This window comes from Dermochelys coriacea, chromosome 8 (assembly GCF_009764565.3).
Source record: "Dermochelys coriacea isolate rDerCor1 chromosome 8, rDerCor1.pri.v4, whole genome shotgun sequence".
Classification (NCBI taxonomy): Eukaryota; Metazoa; Chordata; order Testudines; family Dermochelyidae; genus Dermochelys; species Dermochelys coriacea.
In genome coordinates, this window is record NC_050075.1 from 52,763,229 (window position 1) to 52,781,462 (window position 18,234).

General features: G+C 41.2%; 1 protein-coding gene across 12 annotated transcripts in view; it reads left to right on the forward strand.

Annotated features, from left to right (window-relative positions):
* The window catches only part of CEP350 (centrosomal protein 350), a 136,348-nt gene extending 121,751 nt beyond the window's left edge, over positions 1-14,597 (forward strand). For all 12 annotated transcript variants that reach the window (XM_043491378.1, XM_043491385.1, XM_043491379.1 and 9 more), the window contains one exon: positions 10,434-14,597. In XM_043491378.1, coding sequence (XP_043347313.1) covers positions 10,434-10,598 — 165 coding nt within the window. In that variant the 3' untranslated portion in view covers positions 10,599-14,597. The remainder of the gene's footprint in view (positions 1-10,433) is intronic.
* Positions 14,598-18,234: the final 3,637 nt, after the last annotated feature.

Below are 18,234 nucleotides of genomic sequence, written 5' to 3' on the forward strand. Positions count from 1 at the left end.
CTGATTTATTGTCCAAATTTGATTTGCTCCTTATAAAAGACTATTGAAATGCAGAAAATAAACATAGTGAAAATTGAGTTATATTATAATTATTTTCATTTTTAATAGTGTGAGGCAGAGATTCTAAAACTTTCATTGCCTGAAATAAGATATTAGTAAAGTCTCTTGCAGGCTTCTTCCCTTCCCATTCATAATTGTGTAACATCCTGTGACAATTACAGCAATTGCTTACTTGGAAAAGTATTCTTAGTAAAGTGTGTACTTTTGGCTGTATTAAATATAACGTAGCAGCTGGAAACAAGGAGAGCCACCACCATGTGACCATCCAGCACACTGGGAACCACAATTTGGAGACCACCGGTGTAATGTGTTTGTAATATAGGCAAGGAAATTTGTTGTGCTTTCCTCTTCTCCCAGCCTACCAAAAAAGACAGTCAAGTACTTATAGTATTGTGACTTTGCCTACCAGGAAGCAAAGAGGCAATAATTCTCTCAGGCAAGCCCTGCATTTCAGAGATTTCTCTTTGCTTTTGTTTTTCCCTCTGTTCCTGTTTCCTCTTGCCCAGCTTTCTTTCCTCTTTTCCTCATTTCTAAGCCCAGAACTGAAGAAAAGGACAAGTACAGTTGTTGGGTTTAGTACTGGGTGGTGTTGGTGGCCTATGATGTACAGGAGATCAAACTAGAGATCTGGTGGTCCCTTCTGGCCTTAAACTTCATGACTCTACACAGAGAGGGGGCACAAAATAGACCTCCAAAAAGAGAGCAGAAAAAATGAGGAAGAAGGATGATCTGCAGAGACAACCTCTACTGAGGATTCCCCTGCCTCCAGCAGAGAGACAGCCTTGTGGCAGAGTGTCAGTAACACAAATCAGCACAGCATTCCAAGAACTCTCCCATCAATCAGGTTTCCATTGAGATTGGAGCTGGTCAAAAATGGGGGGGGAAAGGGGATTTTGCAAAAAATTTGGAAGTTTTCATTTTGCAGGGCTCAAAGCATCCTTCACCTAAGGAGGCATAAAGGAACCAAGCACTTTGAGCTCTGTGAAGGGGCTGGTCAGCCGCAGTCTGGTCAGCCATGCTGGAGAAAGAGACTTGCTGAGGAACACATCTTTTAACAAACTAGAGTCTCTTGTACAATCAGGTTTAGTTTTAGAAGCATATTTTTACTTTTGTTTGCTTGTGATTCATTCTATCTTTATTCCTTATACTTGGTATCACTTAAACCTGTGACTTCTTGTTTAACTTGTTTAACTTTTACTAGAAACCATTCAGTGCTTTGATTAAAATAGTGTTTCTTAACCCAGTTAATGTCATAAGGTGCTAGGTATTTTCTCTTTAAGGGGACAGTGAAATGGATCACTTCTGTAAATGATCAAGGTGAGGGCTCAACACTGCAGGGCAGACAGTTTGGGGAAATTTGGGACTGGGAGAGTGTTGGGATGACCCTGAAAAAAATAACTGGGTGGTGGAAGCCAGGGTGTGATCTGCATTCTTGTATGCTGGCTGTTGGTGTCAGGGCTGTTAGCCACATCAGCATTGCATTTAAGGCACCCCGAGTTTCAGGACAGGCAGTGACACAACCCCTTACTGGTCTGGGTTGAACCCCAAGGTGTCATAGATGCCCAATTCCCAATTGGCTTTCACTGCAAGTTTGGTACCTAACTGCCCTTTACACCTTTGAAAATTTCACCTTCAAGAAGGTCCCTCCTCGTCTAAAGATCTTGATGCTTTTTCATTGTGTTCGGGCACGGATATTAGATTGGCTTGCCTCTGCAACAACAACCAGAGTACCCTGCTTTTTCACTTGGGCCGTTAAGTCTAAAGCCCTGCCCACAAGTAATTTATCATAGAATCATAGGACTGGATGGGACCTCGAGAAGTCATAGAATCATAGAATATCAGGATTGGAAGGGACCTCAGGAGGTCATCTAGTCCAACCCCCTGCTCAAAGCAGGACCAATCCCCAACTAAATTATCCCAGCCAGGGCTTTGTCAAGCCTGACCTTGAAAACCTCTAAGGAAGGAGAATCCACCACCTTCCTAGGTAACCCAATCCAGTGCTTCACCACCCTCCTAGTGAAAAAGTTTTTCCTAGCATCCAACCTAAACCTCCCCCACTGCAACTTGAGACCATTACTCCTTGTTCTGTCATCTTCTACCACTGAGAACAGTCTAGATCCATCCTCTTTGGAACCCCCCTTCAGGTAGTTGAAAGCAGCTATCAAATCCCCCCTCATTCTTTATGCAGACTTAATAATCCCAGTTCCGTCAGTCTCTCCTCATAAGTCATGTGCTGCAGCCCCCTAATCGTATTTGTTGCCCTCCGCTGGACTCTTTCCAATTTTTCCACATCCTTCCAGTCCCCTGCACTTATAGCGGGACTAAGTATTATCTAGACCATTCCTGACAGGTTTGTCTAACCTGGACAGCCTCCCTAAGCAGTTTATTTCAGTGCTTAACCACCCTGACAGTTAGGAAGTTTTTCCTAATGTCCAACCTAAACCTCCCTTGCTGCAATTTAAACCCATTACATCTTGTCCTCTCCTCAGAGGTTAAAAAGAACAATTCTTCTCCCTCCTCCTTGTAATATCTTTTATGTACTTGAAAACTGTTATCATGTCCCCTCTCAGTCTTCTCTTCTCCAGACTAAACAAACCCAGTTTTTTTACTCTTCAGTCGTAGTTCATGTTTTCTAGACCTTTAATCATTTTTGTTGCCCTTTTCTGGACTTTCTCCAATTTGTTCACATCTTTCCTGAAATATGGCGCTCAGAACTGGACACAGGAGGCTTAATACTCCAGTTGAGGCCTAATCAGCATGGAGTAGAGTGGAAGAATTACTACTTGTGTCTTGCTTACAACATTCCTGCTAATACATCCCAAAATGATGCTTTATTTTATTTATTTATTTATTTTGCAACAGTGTTACACTATTGACTCATATTTAGCTTGTGATCACTGTGATTCCCAGATTCCTTTCCGCAGTACTCCCTTCCAAGGCAGTCATTTCCCCTTTTGCATGTGTGCAACTGATTTTCCTTCCTAAATGGAGTACTTTGCATTTTTCCTTATTGAATTTCATCCTATTTACTTCAGACCATTTCTCCAGATTGTCCAGATCACTTTGAATTTTAATCCTTGCAACCCCTCCTAGCTTGGTATCGTCCACAAACTTTATAAGTGTATAACCAGTTTTGCACCCACCTTATAGTAGCTCCATCTAGGTTGCATATCCCTAGTTTGTTTATGAGAAGGTCACGCAGGACAGTTTCAGAAGCTTTACTAAAGTCAAGATATACCATGTCTACCACTTTCCCCCCCCGCTCTCCCCATCCATAAGGCTTGTTACCCTGTCAAAGAAAGCTATCAGGTTGGTTTGACACGATTTGTTCTTGACAAATCCCTGCTGACTATTACTTATCCCCTTATTATCTTCTAGATGTGTACAAATTGATTGCTTAATTATTTGCTCCATTATCTTTCCAGGTACTGAAGTTAAGCTGGCTGGTCTGTAATTCCGTGGGTTTTCCTTATTCCCCTTTTTAAAGATTGACACTGTATTTGCCCTTTTTTAGTCTTCTGGAATCTCTCCCGTCTTCCATGACTTTTCAAAGATAATCACTAATGACTCAGATATCTCCTCAGTCAGCTCCTTGAGTATTCTAGGGTGCATTTTATCATGCCCTGGTGACTAGAAGACATCTAACTTGTCTAAGTAATTTTTAAATTGTTCTTTCCCTATTTTAGCCTCTGATCCTACCTCATTTTCACTGGCATTCACTATGTTAAATGTCCAATCACCACCAATCTTCTTGGTGAAAACTGAAACTAAGAAGTCATTAAGTACCTCTGCCATTTCCACATTTTCTGTTACTGTTTTTCCCCACTTGGTCTTCCTCTTGCTTCTCATGTATTTGTAGAATGTTTTCTTGTTACCCTTTATGTCTCTAGCTAGTTTGAACTTGTTTTGTGCCTTGGCCTTTCTAGTTTTGTCCCTACATACTTGTGGTGTTTTTTTATATTCGTCCTTTGTAATTTGACCTCGTTTCCACTTTTTGTAGGACTCTTTTTTGATATTTAGATTATTGACGATCTCCTGGTTAAGCCAGGGTGGTCTCTTGCCATACTTCCTATCTTTCCTATGCAGTGGGATAGTTTGCTCTTGTGTCCTTAATAATGTCTCTTTGGAAAACTGCCACCTGTCTTCAATTGTTTTTCCCCTTAGACTTGCTTCCCATGGGATATTACCTACCAACTCCCTGAGTTTGCTAAAGTCTGCCTTCCTGAAATGAATTGTCTTTATTTTGCTGTTCTCCCTACCATTCCTTAGAATTGTGAACTCTATCATTTTATGATCACTTTCACCCACACTGCCTTCCACTTTCAAATTCTCAACCAGTTCCTCCTTATTTGTCAGAATCAAATCTAGAACAGCCACTCCCCTACTAGCTTCCTCCACCTTCGGAAATAAAAAATGGTCTCCAATACAGTCTAAGAACTTGTTGGATAATCTTTGCCCTGCTGTGTTATTTTCCCAACAGATGTCTGAGTAGTTGAAGTCGCCCATTACCATCTAGTCTTGTGCTTTGGATGATTGTTAGTTGTCTAAAAAAAGCCTCAACCACCTCTTCTTCCTGGTTGGTGGTCCATAGTAGACCCCTACCTTGACATCACCCTTGTTTTTTATTCCCTGTATCCTTACCCAGAGACTTTCAACAAGTCTGTCTCCTATTTCCATCTCAACCTCAGTCCAAGTGTATATATTTTTAATATACAAGACAACACCTCCCACTTTTCCCTGCCTGTCCTTCCTGAGAAAGCAATCCCCTTTTATACCAATATTCCAATCATACATATTATCCCACCAAGTCTCTGTGATGCCAACTATGTCATAGTTGTGTTGATGTACTAGCATTTTGAGTTTTTCCTGCTTATTCCCCATACTTCTCACATTAGTATACAGGCATCTAAGATACTGATTTAATATCCCCACCCCCAGTTCTGTCGTCTCTCCCTTATCCCTACTATAACAGCCCATGCTCCCCCCCACCCCCAAATTTCGACCCTTCTCCCAGGTCTCCATGTTTTTTACTTGCCTGTGGGCTTGCCTGCATGAGACTGGGGCAAGGAGCTATACCACTGCTTTCTTCCCCTATCTCTTTTCAGAGTTTTGAGGAAGGCAAAGCAGGACAAAGCAGAGTTAATGCTGTCAAGCCTCTTGAAGGCCCATACCCCTATTTTTTTGAGCTGATGAGCCTGTCATTAGGACGTTATTTGACCTTTTGGACCTGTCGATCCAAGGCCCACAATCCTCCTCTTTCAGTGTGATTTGGAGAGCTTGGAAATAAACCATAGCTGCTTCCTAGAAGAGGAAATCTCTTCTGAAATTGCAGTCTTTCTAGCTAGCAGCAGAGAGCTTACTTCTGTGAAATACGCATGAATTTGGAACCGTTTTTTGTTGTTGTTGTTCAGTGGGGCAATGAGAGGAATATCAATGCCAGCGCAAGATATTTTAATGCTCTCTTTGTAGGGTTTCAAAAAGAGCTCAGTGTCTATAACCTGAGTGTCTACTCTTCTGTCCTTTCTCTTACTGGAGTTCTTTCAGGAGCAGGGACACTATTTCCCAGCTGGTTTTTATTAAGTTTTGTTGGAGACTCCTACATCATCCAGTGACTCCTCAGTAGGACCTGTCCTTCATTTTGCAGGTACTCATATGTTTGCATTTGAATCCCAGTGTGGTGGCGCAGTGCCCCACCCTCATGCCAGATGGGGTTACACAGCAGGCCAGAGCGGCTGCGCAAAGCGGTAGCCAATCAGGGAGGGCCTGTTAGAGACCCAATCAGGGCCAGTATTACAGCCAGCCAATCAGGGCTAGGCTAGGCCCTATATAAAGGCTGCCCAGGCAAGAGGCAGAGAGTTTCTCCCAGACCTTCAAGGGAAAAGGTCTGTCTCCTGAGCTAAGGAGACCAGCACCTAGGACAGTGCAGTGCTGGGCAGGCTTGGGGGAGCTGAGGAGAGCTCTAGCCCAATACCTGCCGGGCTGCAGGCCCTGATAGAAGGGTCCGCAAGGGGGCTGAAGGGGAAGCAGCCCAGGGAGGAGAGGCGAACAAGGGTAGTGAAGGAGGGCAGGGAGGCTGCCACCAGAGGGTTCCTGGGCCGGGACCCAGAGTAGAGGACGAGCCTGGGTCCCCTCCTTCCCCCTTGTACTATACCCGGCCGTTAGGAGTGGACATAGCGGACTGCACCCGACCCCTGATAGAAGGGATTAGACTTTGGGGATGTGGTTGGCCACTGCGGCTGGAGTGAAGAGAAAAGACTGCTGTTAACCCCCCCTGGAAGGGGGCGAGTGTGGACTTGGGGGCACTGCTGGAGGGCAGTGTCCCGAAGAGGACGCCGCTGAGCAAGGAGCAACACGGGTCGAGATGCCTATCTAGGGTGAGAGACGGATGGGACACCACCAACAGAAGGCACTCCGCATGAACTGAGCTAATTCCCAGAGTGAACAGCAGGAGGCGCTGCGGTGGTGAGTCCCAACCTCATAAAGTCAGGAGGAAGTCTCCTTCCCCAGATGCTGCCCAAGCTACCCTTTTAAAGTGCTGCTTTTAGTTGTCATAATACCTTGTCAGATGGATGGGAGAATTCTAAGCTCCCTCATTTTCTCTCTCTCCTACACATATGTGCACACCTCCTTCAGTATTTTCCAGGAAAGATGGTATTCGTTCTCCTGCCAGAATTCATCCATGAAGGGGACATGAATTCTGCTTTAGTTAACCTGTCCTGTTTGCAACTTTATCCAAGCCCTGCTTCTCTCCAAGGTGGGAAATTTCAGTCCTGATGTCAGAGGTGTGAGCTTCTAGTGAATTCTTTCATGAGAGTTCAGAAAGCTTCATAGCACACAAAATTGTTGAAAACTGCTGCAAGGGTGTAAAAACTCACTTTAACCACCAGATAGGTAATGACCAGTATCATTTGCTTATTAGCTAGCCAAATGCTAGTGTACCAGTTTGGTCAAACATCACCTACTGTTCATAAAGCACTATCACCTAGACTGCATACACATGAGTGTTCCTTCAGTTGTAGAATTCTGCAATCAGCATGATAAGGTAGGCCCTTCTCAGAGCACCACTTGGTGCATGCAATATATGTCTTTGACTGAATCCCTTGGAAGGAAAGGAGAAGAGTGATGTAGAACAAAAGAAGTTTAGTCTCTGTAATTCCTTTTCTTAGTCTGATCCCCTGTCATCCTTCATCCCACCCTCCTTTCCTCTGAGGAGATGCCACCCTATATTCTTATACCTTTTTCTGATTTCTCTGTTAACTGTCTGTGACATTCCCCTGTTATTATCTGGACCAGTCACTCCAGTCCTCGATTCTGGGAGCCAGCCTTACCCTGCTCTGCTGTGAGAACCCCCACTCCTGGACTGTTCACACACAGCCTCTAACATGTAAGCTGCTCCTTGGATTGTGCAACCAAATGACACTAGCCAATATCTCCAGTCCCAGACACAACCCTAGGAATCTCCGTCTTGTGGTGTCCAGTTATGCCCGCTGGATGCTGCAAGCTTATATGAGTTTGTCAATTAAACAAAGAAATTGATATGTACCAGGCTTGTTATCCCAAGGGGAGTCTCTGACACGCTTCAAACCAAATGCACTGTTTCAGGTAGAATAAACAAACAATTTATTAACTACAAAGATAGATTTTAAGTGATTATAAGTCAAAGCACAACAAGTCAGATTTGGTCAAATGAAATAAAAGCAAAACGCATTCTAAGCTGATCTTAACACTTTCAGTGCCCTTACAAACTTAGATGCTTCTCACCGCAGGCTGGCAGGTTGCCCTTCAGCCAGGCTCTCCCTTTTGATCAACGCTTAAGTCACTTGGTGGTGGTGTCTGTAGATGGAGGTGGAAGAGAGAGCCAGCATGGCAAACATCTCTCCCTTTTATCATGTTCTTTCTTCCCTATTGGCTTTCCCCTCCCCCTCACTTCAGAGTCAGGTGAGCATTACCTCCTCATAGTCCTACACTGACCAAGGGAAGGAGGGTGACTCATTCGAGAGTCCAACAGATCCTTTGTTGCTCCCTAGGCCAGTGTCCTTTGTTCCTGTGAGGCTGAGCTGGGTTTGTTTCATACATGCCCTGATGAGGTGTGAACTGCCCCTCTGCTCTTAGAGAGTTTTGCCTGAGCCTCTGTTTCTGGAGAGTTTTGGTCTGTGCTTTTTTTAAGCCATGAGGACACATTTTCAGCCTCATAACTATATACATGAAATTACAGCCTATAACATCACTATAGCAACAATGCCTAGTGTATCATGAGCCTTCCAAAGACACCCAGCATGACAAACTTTGCATTGGATATCACGCAATCATGTTATAAGGATGAACATGAGGGTGCAGGGGTGTTTCCCTGAGGTACAGAGTGTCACACTGTCCTCCCTCTCAGAGCCTCTCTTTCCGGGGGGGAAGTGAAAGGACTGATGACCTCTGATATACAGGGCTTGGTTGACAGTGTCTTTGCCACTGTGTTTCCTTGTAGTCAAAGCCATAGCACTTTGTCCTTAACTGTTGGTTCCTGTTAACCCTCTTTTTTCCCCCCCATACTACTATGACAAAAAGGAATTATTAGGGAGTGATTTTCCTTTGTCTTATATATGTATGAATGACAGTTTCTTTAACTACACTAGGGTGGATCTATGGAAATGTGCAGAGCACTAATGAAAGTGTGGGACACCTAAAAATTGCCCTTTCACACTTGTTTGGTGAGGTGAATTTTTTTTTCCAAACTCTTCAATAAGTATGAAAGGAGCTGTCAAACTGTGAAACCATGTGCATAACTGGTTGTAAACATAGCTAGAACCTTAGAAGTTCTGTTCCTCTGTAGTCTCCATTGCAGCCTGTTGGGCCTTCACATTACTTTTGGATTGTTAAATTGCAAAGAATTCTTGTACAGTAGCTTGTCCCCTTTCACACTCTCAGCAGACGAAGTCCTCTTGTGTGGACAACTCAACTCAAAAGACTAAACAAAGAGGAAGAGGGTACTGGGTTTATTTCAGTTCTCCCTCTTTCACTCCTCCTTTATTACATAAATGGAATAAAATACCATATATGTTGATATAACTAATAAAACTATTGCAAACAATGTTCTTCAGCCTTGTTTTGACCATGTATTCCAAAGTAATGTCTGCCTGACTAGCTTACTAGTTGTCCATATATATTTTGGGACAGCTTTTATCCACAATGAGGTTTCTTCTTTTCTTTTTCTGATTATATAACGTAAATATATTTTAATTAAGGTAAACAGATACTCTTGTGCCAAATACAAGGTTCATGGCTCAATGTGGGTTAGCACTGAAACTAAGCAAATAGTGGAAGAGTTTTCAAGAGATACTCCCTAGCATTCAAAAGAATGTTTTATTTGATGTCCTGTTCTTTCTGAGTAAGCTGAAGCACTCAAGGTTTACTAATGTGAATACATACGGAAACGAAATTTTAGCATGAATGTTCAAAAGATCTAATTTAAAATTCTAATATTTGTAACATGCAGTTTGGACAGCCTTCGGACTATGCATTATTTGCTGATGAAATTCTGTCTATGTTCTTGTATGCAACCTGTCATCTGGGGTCTGAATACCTAATTTTGAATAACAATTAAGAATTGTGGGGTCTGCTCATGGACAAGAAAGAAAAATCATCAAATTGTTAGAAATTATTTAGCTGTACGTAGCATAAAATTCAGTTAGTAGTAGAGCTTTCACGAGCAGTGAAGCATAAAACATGCTGTACAAAGAAACCATTTTGCAATATCATAGTATTGCACAGTAGCATTACCTGCCAGCATTTTTGCTTCTACTTTCAGGAGAATTAGTTGTGAAATGTAAATGTCTTTGATATAATGGGTTTCTGATGCTTATTAGCCATATTCTAATCACCTACCTTCTTCCTCCCCCTGTTTTTCTTTGTACTTTCTTACTGATTTCAATCATATTTTCCTCTTTTGTGCAGCACTGATCATATCATTGACTTTTTATAAATAATTAATTTTTAAGGATATTTCAATTTGAATTCACACTATTAATCAGGAATGATGACATATCAGTAGTGTGTTTCAAGCGCAAAACTTATGTAAAAATAGAATGAATTTCATTAAAATCAACAGTAAACCAAAGGGGAAAAATTTAAAAAGTAAAAATATTTTGGTAAAATTAATTGATCTGGTTAAGAGATCAGCTGTATAATATAACTGTTCATTTTACTGCTCTGAGAATTGTTGTGGAACAACTTGTATATAAAAACAATTCTGTCATTGCCAGCTTTTTCTGTATTGTTCATTTTCCGTGCTTGTTTTTCATTTGTCCTAGAAGGCCTGAAGAATAATATTCCAAGAAACAATAGAGTGCTAACACTTTTTTTTCTCTCTCTCTCTAAAATCCAAGGTGCAGGAACTCCATGAGGAAGAAGCTCAGTGGGTGAATTATGATGAGGATGAGCTCTGTGTGAAGATGCAATTGGCAGATGGGATTTTCGAGGCCTTAATCAGAGACACTATTAATGTTCTGAACCAGATAAATGAAAAACAAGGGAGACTACTGCTTTTGTGACATCCGTGAAAATAAACCAAAAACTGCGAAATTTCTTGTCATGGGCTTTCTGACTCCTGACATATACTACATCTCCACCATAGCAATATTGCTGCTGGACTTTCATACATGTTTTTAAAGGCAGTTCAGATGTGATAAGGGAACGCAGTACTACATCCCCCTGCCTGTAGAGACCTTATACTGGATTTGTTGTTGCAGCCAAGCATGGTCCTTCACTTGATGCTGGCTTGTGGTATATTCACACCATCCTTTTGCTAATTCAGCACACACAGTATATGTCAGCACCTTTCCATGGTATCAGACTGGGACTATGAACTTCCGATTGTACTCTGAAGGTGGCTGGATGTGGTTGGGTTGAGATACTGGTCACTTGGCCCAAAATTGCTGTCAGCAATCTAAACTGAAGTGATCTTTAGAAAGGCGTATTGGATGATTTTGATAACTGCTTGTCAATTTTTAGCCATAAATGGACATTACGGCAATTAATAGTGTTACATTATTAACCACTTTGTACCTGCAGTCCTAACAATATGCATCAATTTTTTCACTCCAGAGTCCATTTCATTCCCTTGATATCCATTCCCATCTTTCTTCATGCAATGTGGTACCAGACATGATTGGTCTTGGTGGGCTAACAAAGGGGAAATTGGATGAGCTTGCTTTTTTGCATTCATCTAAAGAATTCTTACTTATTTCCTGTCTAATTTGCTTCAGTCAAGAGTAAGAGCAAAGTAAAGGCCACCAAAAACTGGACATAAGAGACTACACATTGGTCAGCTTTACTCCTACCATGCAGCATTTCTTCAGCTCCTGAACTACCAGCAGCTCTTAGATAAATGGATACTCAGGATTCTCTCAGGCAGTAGACACGCAGGAGTGGAAAATGTTTCTTCACAAAACTTTGGCCTTCAATAGCTCGGCTTCCTCCCTTGCTACCACCCAACCCTAATAAATCAGAGAAGCAGTTATTTGAACGATTAGGGAAATGAGTGTATTCACCAAAGAGAGTAATGTCCAGTGCTTGACTGTGTACTTGTTCTGTGGTTGTGGGATTTTTAACTTATTTTAAGATAATTTATTAAATTGGAGTTAAAGAAAGTGTCCAGTGCAGTGGTTGCACTGTCTTAGGTCTTGAAACAGCAGAACCTGTGAAAGGTACCTGTGTAATACTGCATCTGTCCTAGAAACTTCTAGGGTCCATATTCTTTGCACAAAAATCCAGCTTCTTGAGACAGAGGGGTAGAAAGAAACAAACCTCATTGGTCAAATGTGGGAAGGAAAGGGGAAAACTATGAAAAGAGCTTCACCTGGAGAAATGCCAGTGATTGTGGAGTGTTAAAGGGAGTAATCTGAAGACAAGATGTGAAAATATTTCCTGCTCCCTTTTTACCTGCCTTCCTTCTCACAAATGTTCTTTTTCCAGAGCATTAGGCAATAGGCAGCCACCCTGTTGTATTTTTGGAGCTGTGCCCTTCGTCTTGAGTGCTTTCTTAATCTGGCCTCCCTCTTTGTGTTTCTTGGATGAACACAGACAATCTGGGGTTGAGTATTAATGCCTTACTAATGGAAGTCCTGTTTACTAACATGGGATGAGACCCAAAGCGGATTCATGTTCTCCAGGCACGTTGGGGTATTGAAGTGCATGCAAAAGCATGTTAGGAGGCACCCAAAGATGCTGCAGCCCATGATATGCATGTGGGAAGATTTCTGCTCTTTTCCTTCCATCTGTTTTTGTTTGTTGGGTTTCCTACTGTGCATACATGTGCTATTGCTCCATTGTTTTTCTCTCTTTCCATCTTTATATTTGGGAAACTGTCATTGGAATATTTGCATTTTGCACAATGACACACAACTGGTAATTCTTTAAATCAGGGACAGCACTGAGAAATGTTGGCTTTTCAACCCAATCAAATTCTCATGTGTGAGTTTATTAATGGTGAGCCATATCCATGAGCGCTTATTGAGCAAAGAACAAATAGGAGCAAATAGTGTCTTGGAACAACTCAGGGCACATGTATCAGTCTGTATGTGGTAGTGTTCTTTCTAGCTGTCCAGAAGTCAGATGATTTCATGAATGGTATGCATCTTTTTCATGAGTGAGTCACTTGTGTAAGTAAATTAGCATCCTGATGCTGAACCTCAACACTGTCTTAAGCATTTGACAAAAACCAGCTACAGCTGCTGTTTAACCAGCATGGAGTCATTAATCAGGTCACTGTCTGATTCCTTTTCCTGGGCCTATCTTCTTTTCAGCAGAGAATATTGTTATTTTTATAAATAGTTATAGAAGAGGGCAGAGTACCAGCAGAAGGAGAGAAACCTGCAAAGTAGGTCTGTGGCATGGGTATCATAGAAATAAGTTAGTTTCCATCCTTAGGATACCATGGCCATTGCTGAGATAGCCTGCATCTCTGAGGCTTCCTGCTCGGATATAGAGTTTGTGCATGTGTGGTACATGCTCCAGCAGAGAGTGTATTGTACTGTCAGTCTTTCAAGATGTGGAAGAAGATTGGAGATTACTTTTGCCCTTCTTGGCTTGAGTAAGCAAACATCTAGGTATCAGCTGCAGAAACAGTTGCTACCTTTCCAGCTCTTAGGGCAGAAAGAAGCTGTGTAAAAGTAATGGTTTTGGAGAGATCACCATTTATTTTTGGTACCAATTTGTAATGGGAACAGCCTAGACTAAAACAACTATGGCTGTTAAACTACATTCTCAATGCTTGATAATTGTTGAGGTACACTGGGGGCTAGGACTGATGATCATCGAGATTTGGTGATGGTCCTTTCAGGTCAGGCTTTGTGATCAATTGTTGAAGCAGTATGGGGAAGCCTTGAGTTGAATAAAGAGAGAGCTGAATTTCACACACACACACAAACACACATGCGCGTGCGCGCACACCCCTCTACCCCTTTTACCTCAAGCCCAAGTTGTTCTGTCTGGGTCATGGTTGAATTATCTTGGTGCAACAGTGTTGGAAAATCCAAGGTTGAGGGAACATGGAAACTCCAGAATTTTTAAGAGCCCAAAAATAGGGTGGTCCCTCTATGGCAGAGTCAGAAAGCACTGGATGGAGTCGATATGAAGACCTATGTCCCTTTTCAGTCTAGGAGAAGGACTATTAATGCAAGGTAGAACTGCCCAGCATTGTGTGAATATGTAAAGAGACCACCTCTCTGACTAGGATAATTCCCGAGCTACAGATCTGGGCTATTACTACTTTACCTTTCAGAAAAGGTTTTGTTGCTCATAAGGTTTTGTGGCCTGTTTTGAAAAATCTATCTTGTTCACTTTCCTTTCTTGAAAAAGTGGCCTTATCTTTTTGCAATACTTGAATAAATTGTGTATGTGCAAAAGATTTTCAGTAGCACAGCGTTAGAGAGCATTTAAATAACTCTTCTGCAAAGAACTGAGTGTAGTTCAGACTTTCAGATCCCATTGCTACCTTAAGAATACTAGGGGAATAAATTACTATTCAGCAGAGTAACAGTTGAAACTTACAAGGTATTTAGTTCAAATTGTAGGAATTTTGAAGTGTTTACAAATCAGCTAAAATGGAGAAAAGCAAAATATCCAGAACATATTTGAAATATAAAAATTAAAAATGCAAAAATATATATAAATGAAAAAGGAGTACTGTAATTAACCTGCATTTAATAGGTTTTTTTTTCCTTGACTTTGCAGAGCCTTTTTATATACATTTGCAAAGCCACCTTGGAAGACCCTCTCTCCCTGTGTACTGTATTGTGCAGATATTAAAATAAATAAACATGTTTACTTTGTTTGTGTAAATAACCTGTTAACCTGGTTTCCAGGCCAGTTTTCAGCCAATAATCGCATCCAGTGCAGCTTTGCACAGTAAAGTTAAGGATGTGGGATTTTTTGTAATTATGAACTGTAAAATAACCAGGGTTGTCCCTGTGTACACCAGTGTAAATATCTTTGTTAACTGAAATGTACTTTGAGGATAAAACCTGTAAATAAACTGATTTATAAATTAATTGTCTTATTTCCTGCTTCTTTATAAAATGGAGTATAATTACACAAATAGCTGATAATTCTGAAAGTGCCCAGTGGATTTGTTCTTGGTAACATATTCCACCTTATTCCTGATGCTGCACTTCGGCTCCTAATAACAATCTGCTAAATCCTATTATAATTGCCTTAATTGTAATAATATCTTATAGCATGTCCTTGCATGTTTGTTAAAGCTGGCTGAGTGTTGTGGCAAAAAACAGAAAGTCATTGCTTTGTTTTTCAAAATTACAAGACACAATTTTTAGTTGGAAAGGTTAAAAATGAGTCATGGTAAACTTTTCATAATGGACTTTAAAAATCTTCAATTTAAAATTTTACTAAAAATGTGTTTCAAATAGGAAATATCAATAATATATTTAAGAAGTGGATAAAATTTTCCTAGAAATGATCCTAGGTTTTTGTTGTATATTCCTAAATGAGATGGTTTTATGGGTCTGCTCTTGTCTTCTCTGAACACATCTTTATATAGTAAAAAGGAGTGTTCTCCAGAAGGTGCTCTTTGTTGCTAGGAAGGGAGTATTGCATCCATTATACTTGGTTCGTATTTGGAAGATTATCTTCATATTTGTAAGGGTTAGAAATGTAGTAATTTTAAAAATGAAAGTTAATGGAGCTTTGCAGAAGGCTATTGAGCAGCCATGACTTTTACTGTAAATTGCAGAAATCACAGGATTCATGACAGCCAGCCTTCTTCATGATTAAATGCAAAAAAACTAGCACTAATGCAATATTAAGGTTGCAAGATCAAGCACTTTGGTCAAGATGTTCTTACCACTAAGGTTGCTATCTAGCTATTTTAACTCCTCCACATTACACATCCTGTTTATTTTATACTGTACATTGACAGAGTAATAGGTTAGGGTTTCTGTTTAATAAGAAAAAGAGGCATAAAGAATACTACCTATATGCATCATGGGAGAGTTATTGTTGCCAGAGCAACCTTATTGTTTTGGAATTTCTTGGGAATTTGAGTGCTTGATTTCACAACTTTAATATTGCATTAATAATAATAATACCTAGCTCTTATACAGTGCTTTTAGTAGATCTCAAAGCACTTTACAAAGGTCAGCCTCATTGTCCCCGTTTTACAGATGGGGAAACTGAGGCACAATGCATTTGTGCCATCTTCATGGGCACGAAGTGTATGCATGTCGCAAGTGGGATCCACACGGACAACCTATCTGGAAGAACCACAGCTACTGTAAGGTAAGTAACCTTTTGTGCTTTTTACAAATCAAGGTGTACAGTCTTCTGTGAGGACTCGATCCATGTTAGATTTCAAATTGGTTCTTTGTTCATGTGTGGTTGAAATTGTTTAAATGGGTGAGCAGAGAATTAAGCGCTTCATTCCCAACGAATGTTTTGGAAAATTCTTAGCATGTAGGATCCAAGTTAGAATCAAGTCTTACAGTGATTGATTCACTCAGGCTTTTGGATTTGAGCAAACCAGAGCACTGAGGTAGGCTGCTGGTTGGACAAATGGGTGTAACCCAGTAGTGTCTAAATTGGTGCTTCAAAAAGGGAGAGCATACATCGTTGTCCATCGCCACCCTTGAACTAATTTCCACTACATAGCCTGTCCTTTAGGACACAATGCTAATTGTCATAATGCCTATGCTTACAATGGGAGCATATTCACTGGGAATCAGTTTTGGGTGCATTTCAGGTTAGAAACTTAATCTTTTGGATTTGTCTTCGTTTTTGAAAACCTTGGCAAAGGACAACATTGCCACAGCTAATTGGAGAGTGTCGCAGCAAACTGCTGCATCACTGCTTTGGGCCCTTCCCAAGACAGCCTGTAAACCAACTGATGCATTCCCATATTATTCCCTGACTTGCATATTCCTATTACTTCACTTTCGCATTGAGTATCTACATTATTAACACTTCCCTGCACCACGTAAAGTGTATAATCACATTATAAATGCTTTCAACCAACCTCTCCCTGCCCTAGAATTTTGTTACCTAATGAAATTCTCTGAGCGATCAATGGCAGGGCAGGTACTTCCTAAAATTCACAGCGTTAATTCTGGTGGGCACCGTCTAGCATCTGTTGTACACTCAGCTGCATTTTAATCTGGGTGCTACACAGCCTACGATGCCTTGCTTGAAGAACATTGTTGGGCCTGAAATGTGACACTGCTTCAGATTTTGGAGCATCCTGCAAAGCAAAGCGTTTCTGGAAAGTTCAGTCCTTTGTTTGAATGGACTGCAGAAAGAAAGGTGCTAGCCAGAAGACACTGCTTCAGGAGTCCACTTTAGAGCACAAGCATTGGAGGAGGACAGTTGTGGCTCACTATCCTGATGTTACCATTCTGTGGAAGCCCAGCCCAAAATGTGGGTAACTGGAAGGCAGGCTGGCTGGAAGAAATATGTATGGATTATAACAATGTTTACAGTAGATGGCATAAGGGTTGGAGATGCAAGCAAAACACAGTGCTCAGAAGTGCACTGGTTGCTGGAGAAGTGAGATGCAGCAGAGTCTGAAGTAACCAATGAACAAATAGAGATATACCAGTGACCATCCACCCCTGAGTGTTATCTTCTTTCTTCCTCTGCCTTTCCTGCCCTTTCCAGGATATGGTGCTGTTTGAAATACACACTGGAAAATTCCCAGGAAAGGATGAAGAACAGAGGCTATGGGAAAACAAATGGTTACCAAGATAGGGGACCAATGGGTGTTTATAGGAGAGGGTACTTAAAGTAGGACCGAGGAAGAAAAGGGACATCTGAGGAAAGGTAGCCTCCTTTTCTGCAGGAGCTCAGAGGTAACCTTGTTAGAAGAGTGGGGAAAGAAGCCTTCGAATCTAGATGTTCATCTCAGTCTAGTTTTCCACCATTGGAGTCTAAATATGTGAGACCCCAATCAGTCCTTCAACAGCAATCATCCCACTGAGATCAGTTGCAGGTAGCTTCTACCAACAGATAGATCCAGGGCCTGGATTTGAAGTCTGATTTGTCTGTCTCTTTAACCTCTGTGGTGCTTGGTTTAGGTCAGTGATTCTCAAACTTTTGTGCTGGTGACCACTTTCACATAGCAAGCCTCTGAATGCGACCCTCCTTATAAATTAAAAATACTTTTTTATATATTTAACACCATTATAAATGCTGGATGAAAAGCAGGGTTTGGGATGGAGGCTGACAGCTTGCTATCCCTCATGTAATAACTTCATGACCCCCCAGTTTGAGAACCCCTGGTTTAGGTGGTATCTAGGGTGATTCTAAACAAAATACTGTATGTCAATCTGTTAGATGTGCAAGAAATTGGATTTAAAGGGGGAAAATGAAGGCCAAGGAATAAACTCAATCAGGTTATTTATGGACCTTGGTACTAGCAGACCTGTCAACTGGAATTCAATGGCAACTGGACACTTTATTCCCTCTGGCTCCTTTGAAAATATCAGGGTAAAGTGCTAGTCGACAGTGTTGCCAACTCTCACAATTTCAGCACAAGTCTCACAATGTTTAGTGTTCGTCTTAAAGTCGAAGCACCTGGAGCCATGTGACTATGTGAGAATCGTGGCCTTAATTTAAAAAAGAGAGAGAGAGAGAACATTCTTAGGGTTCATAGTTGTGAAGAAAAGCTTGACAGCAGGACTA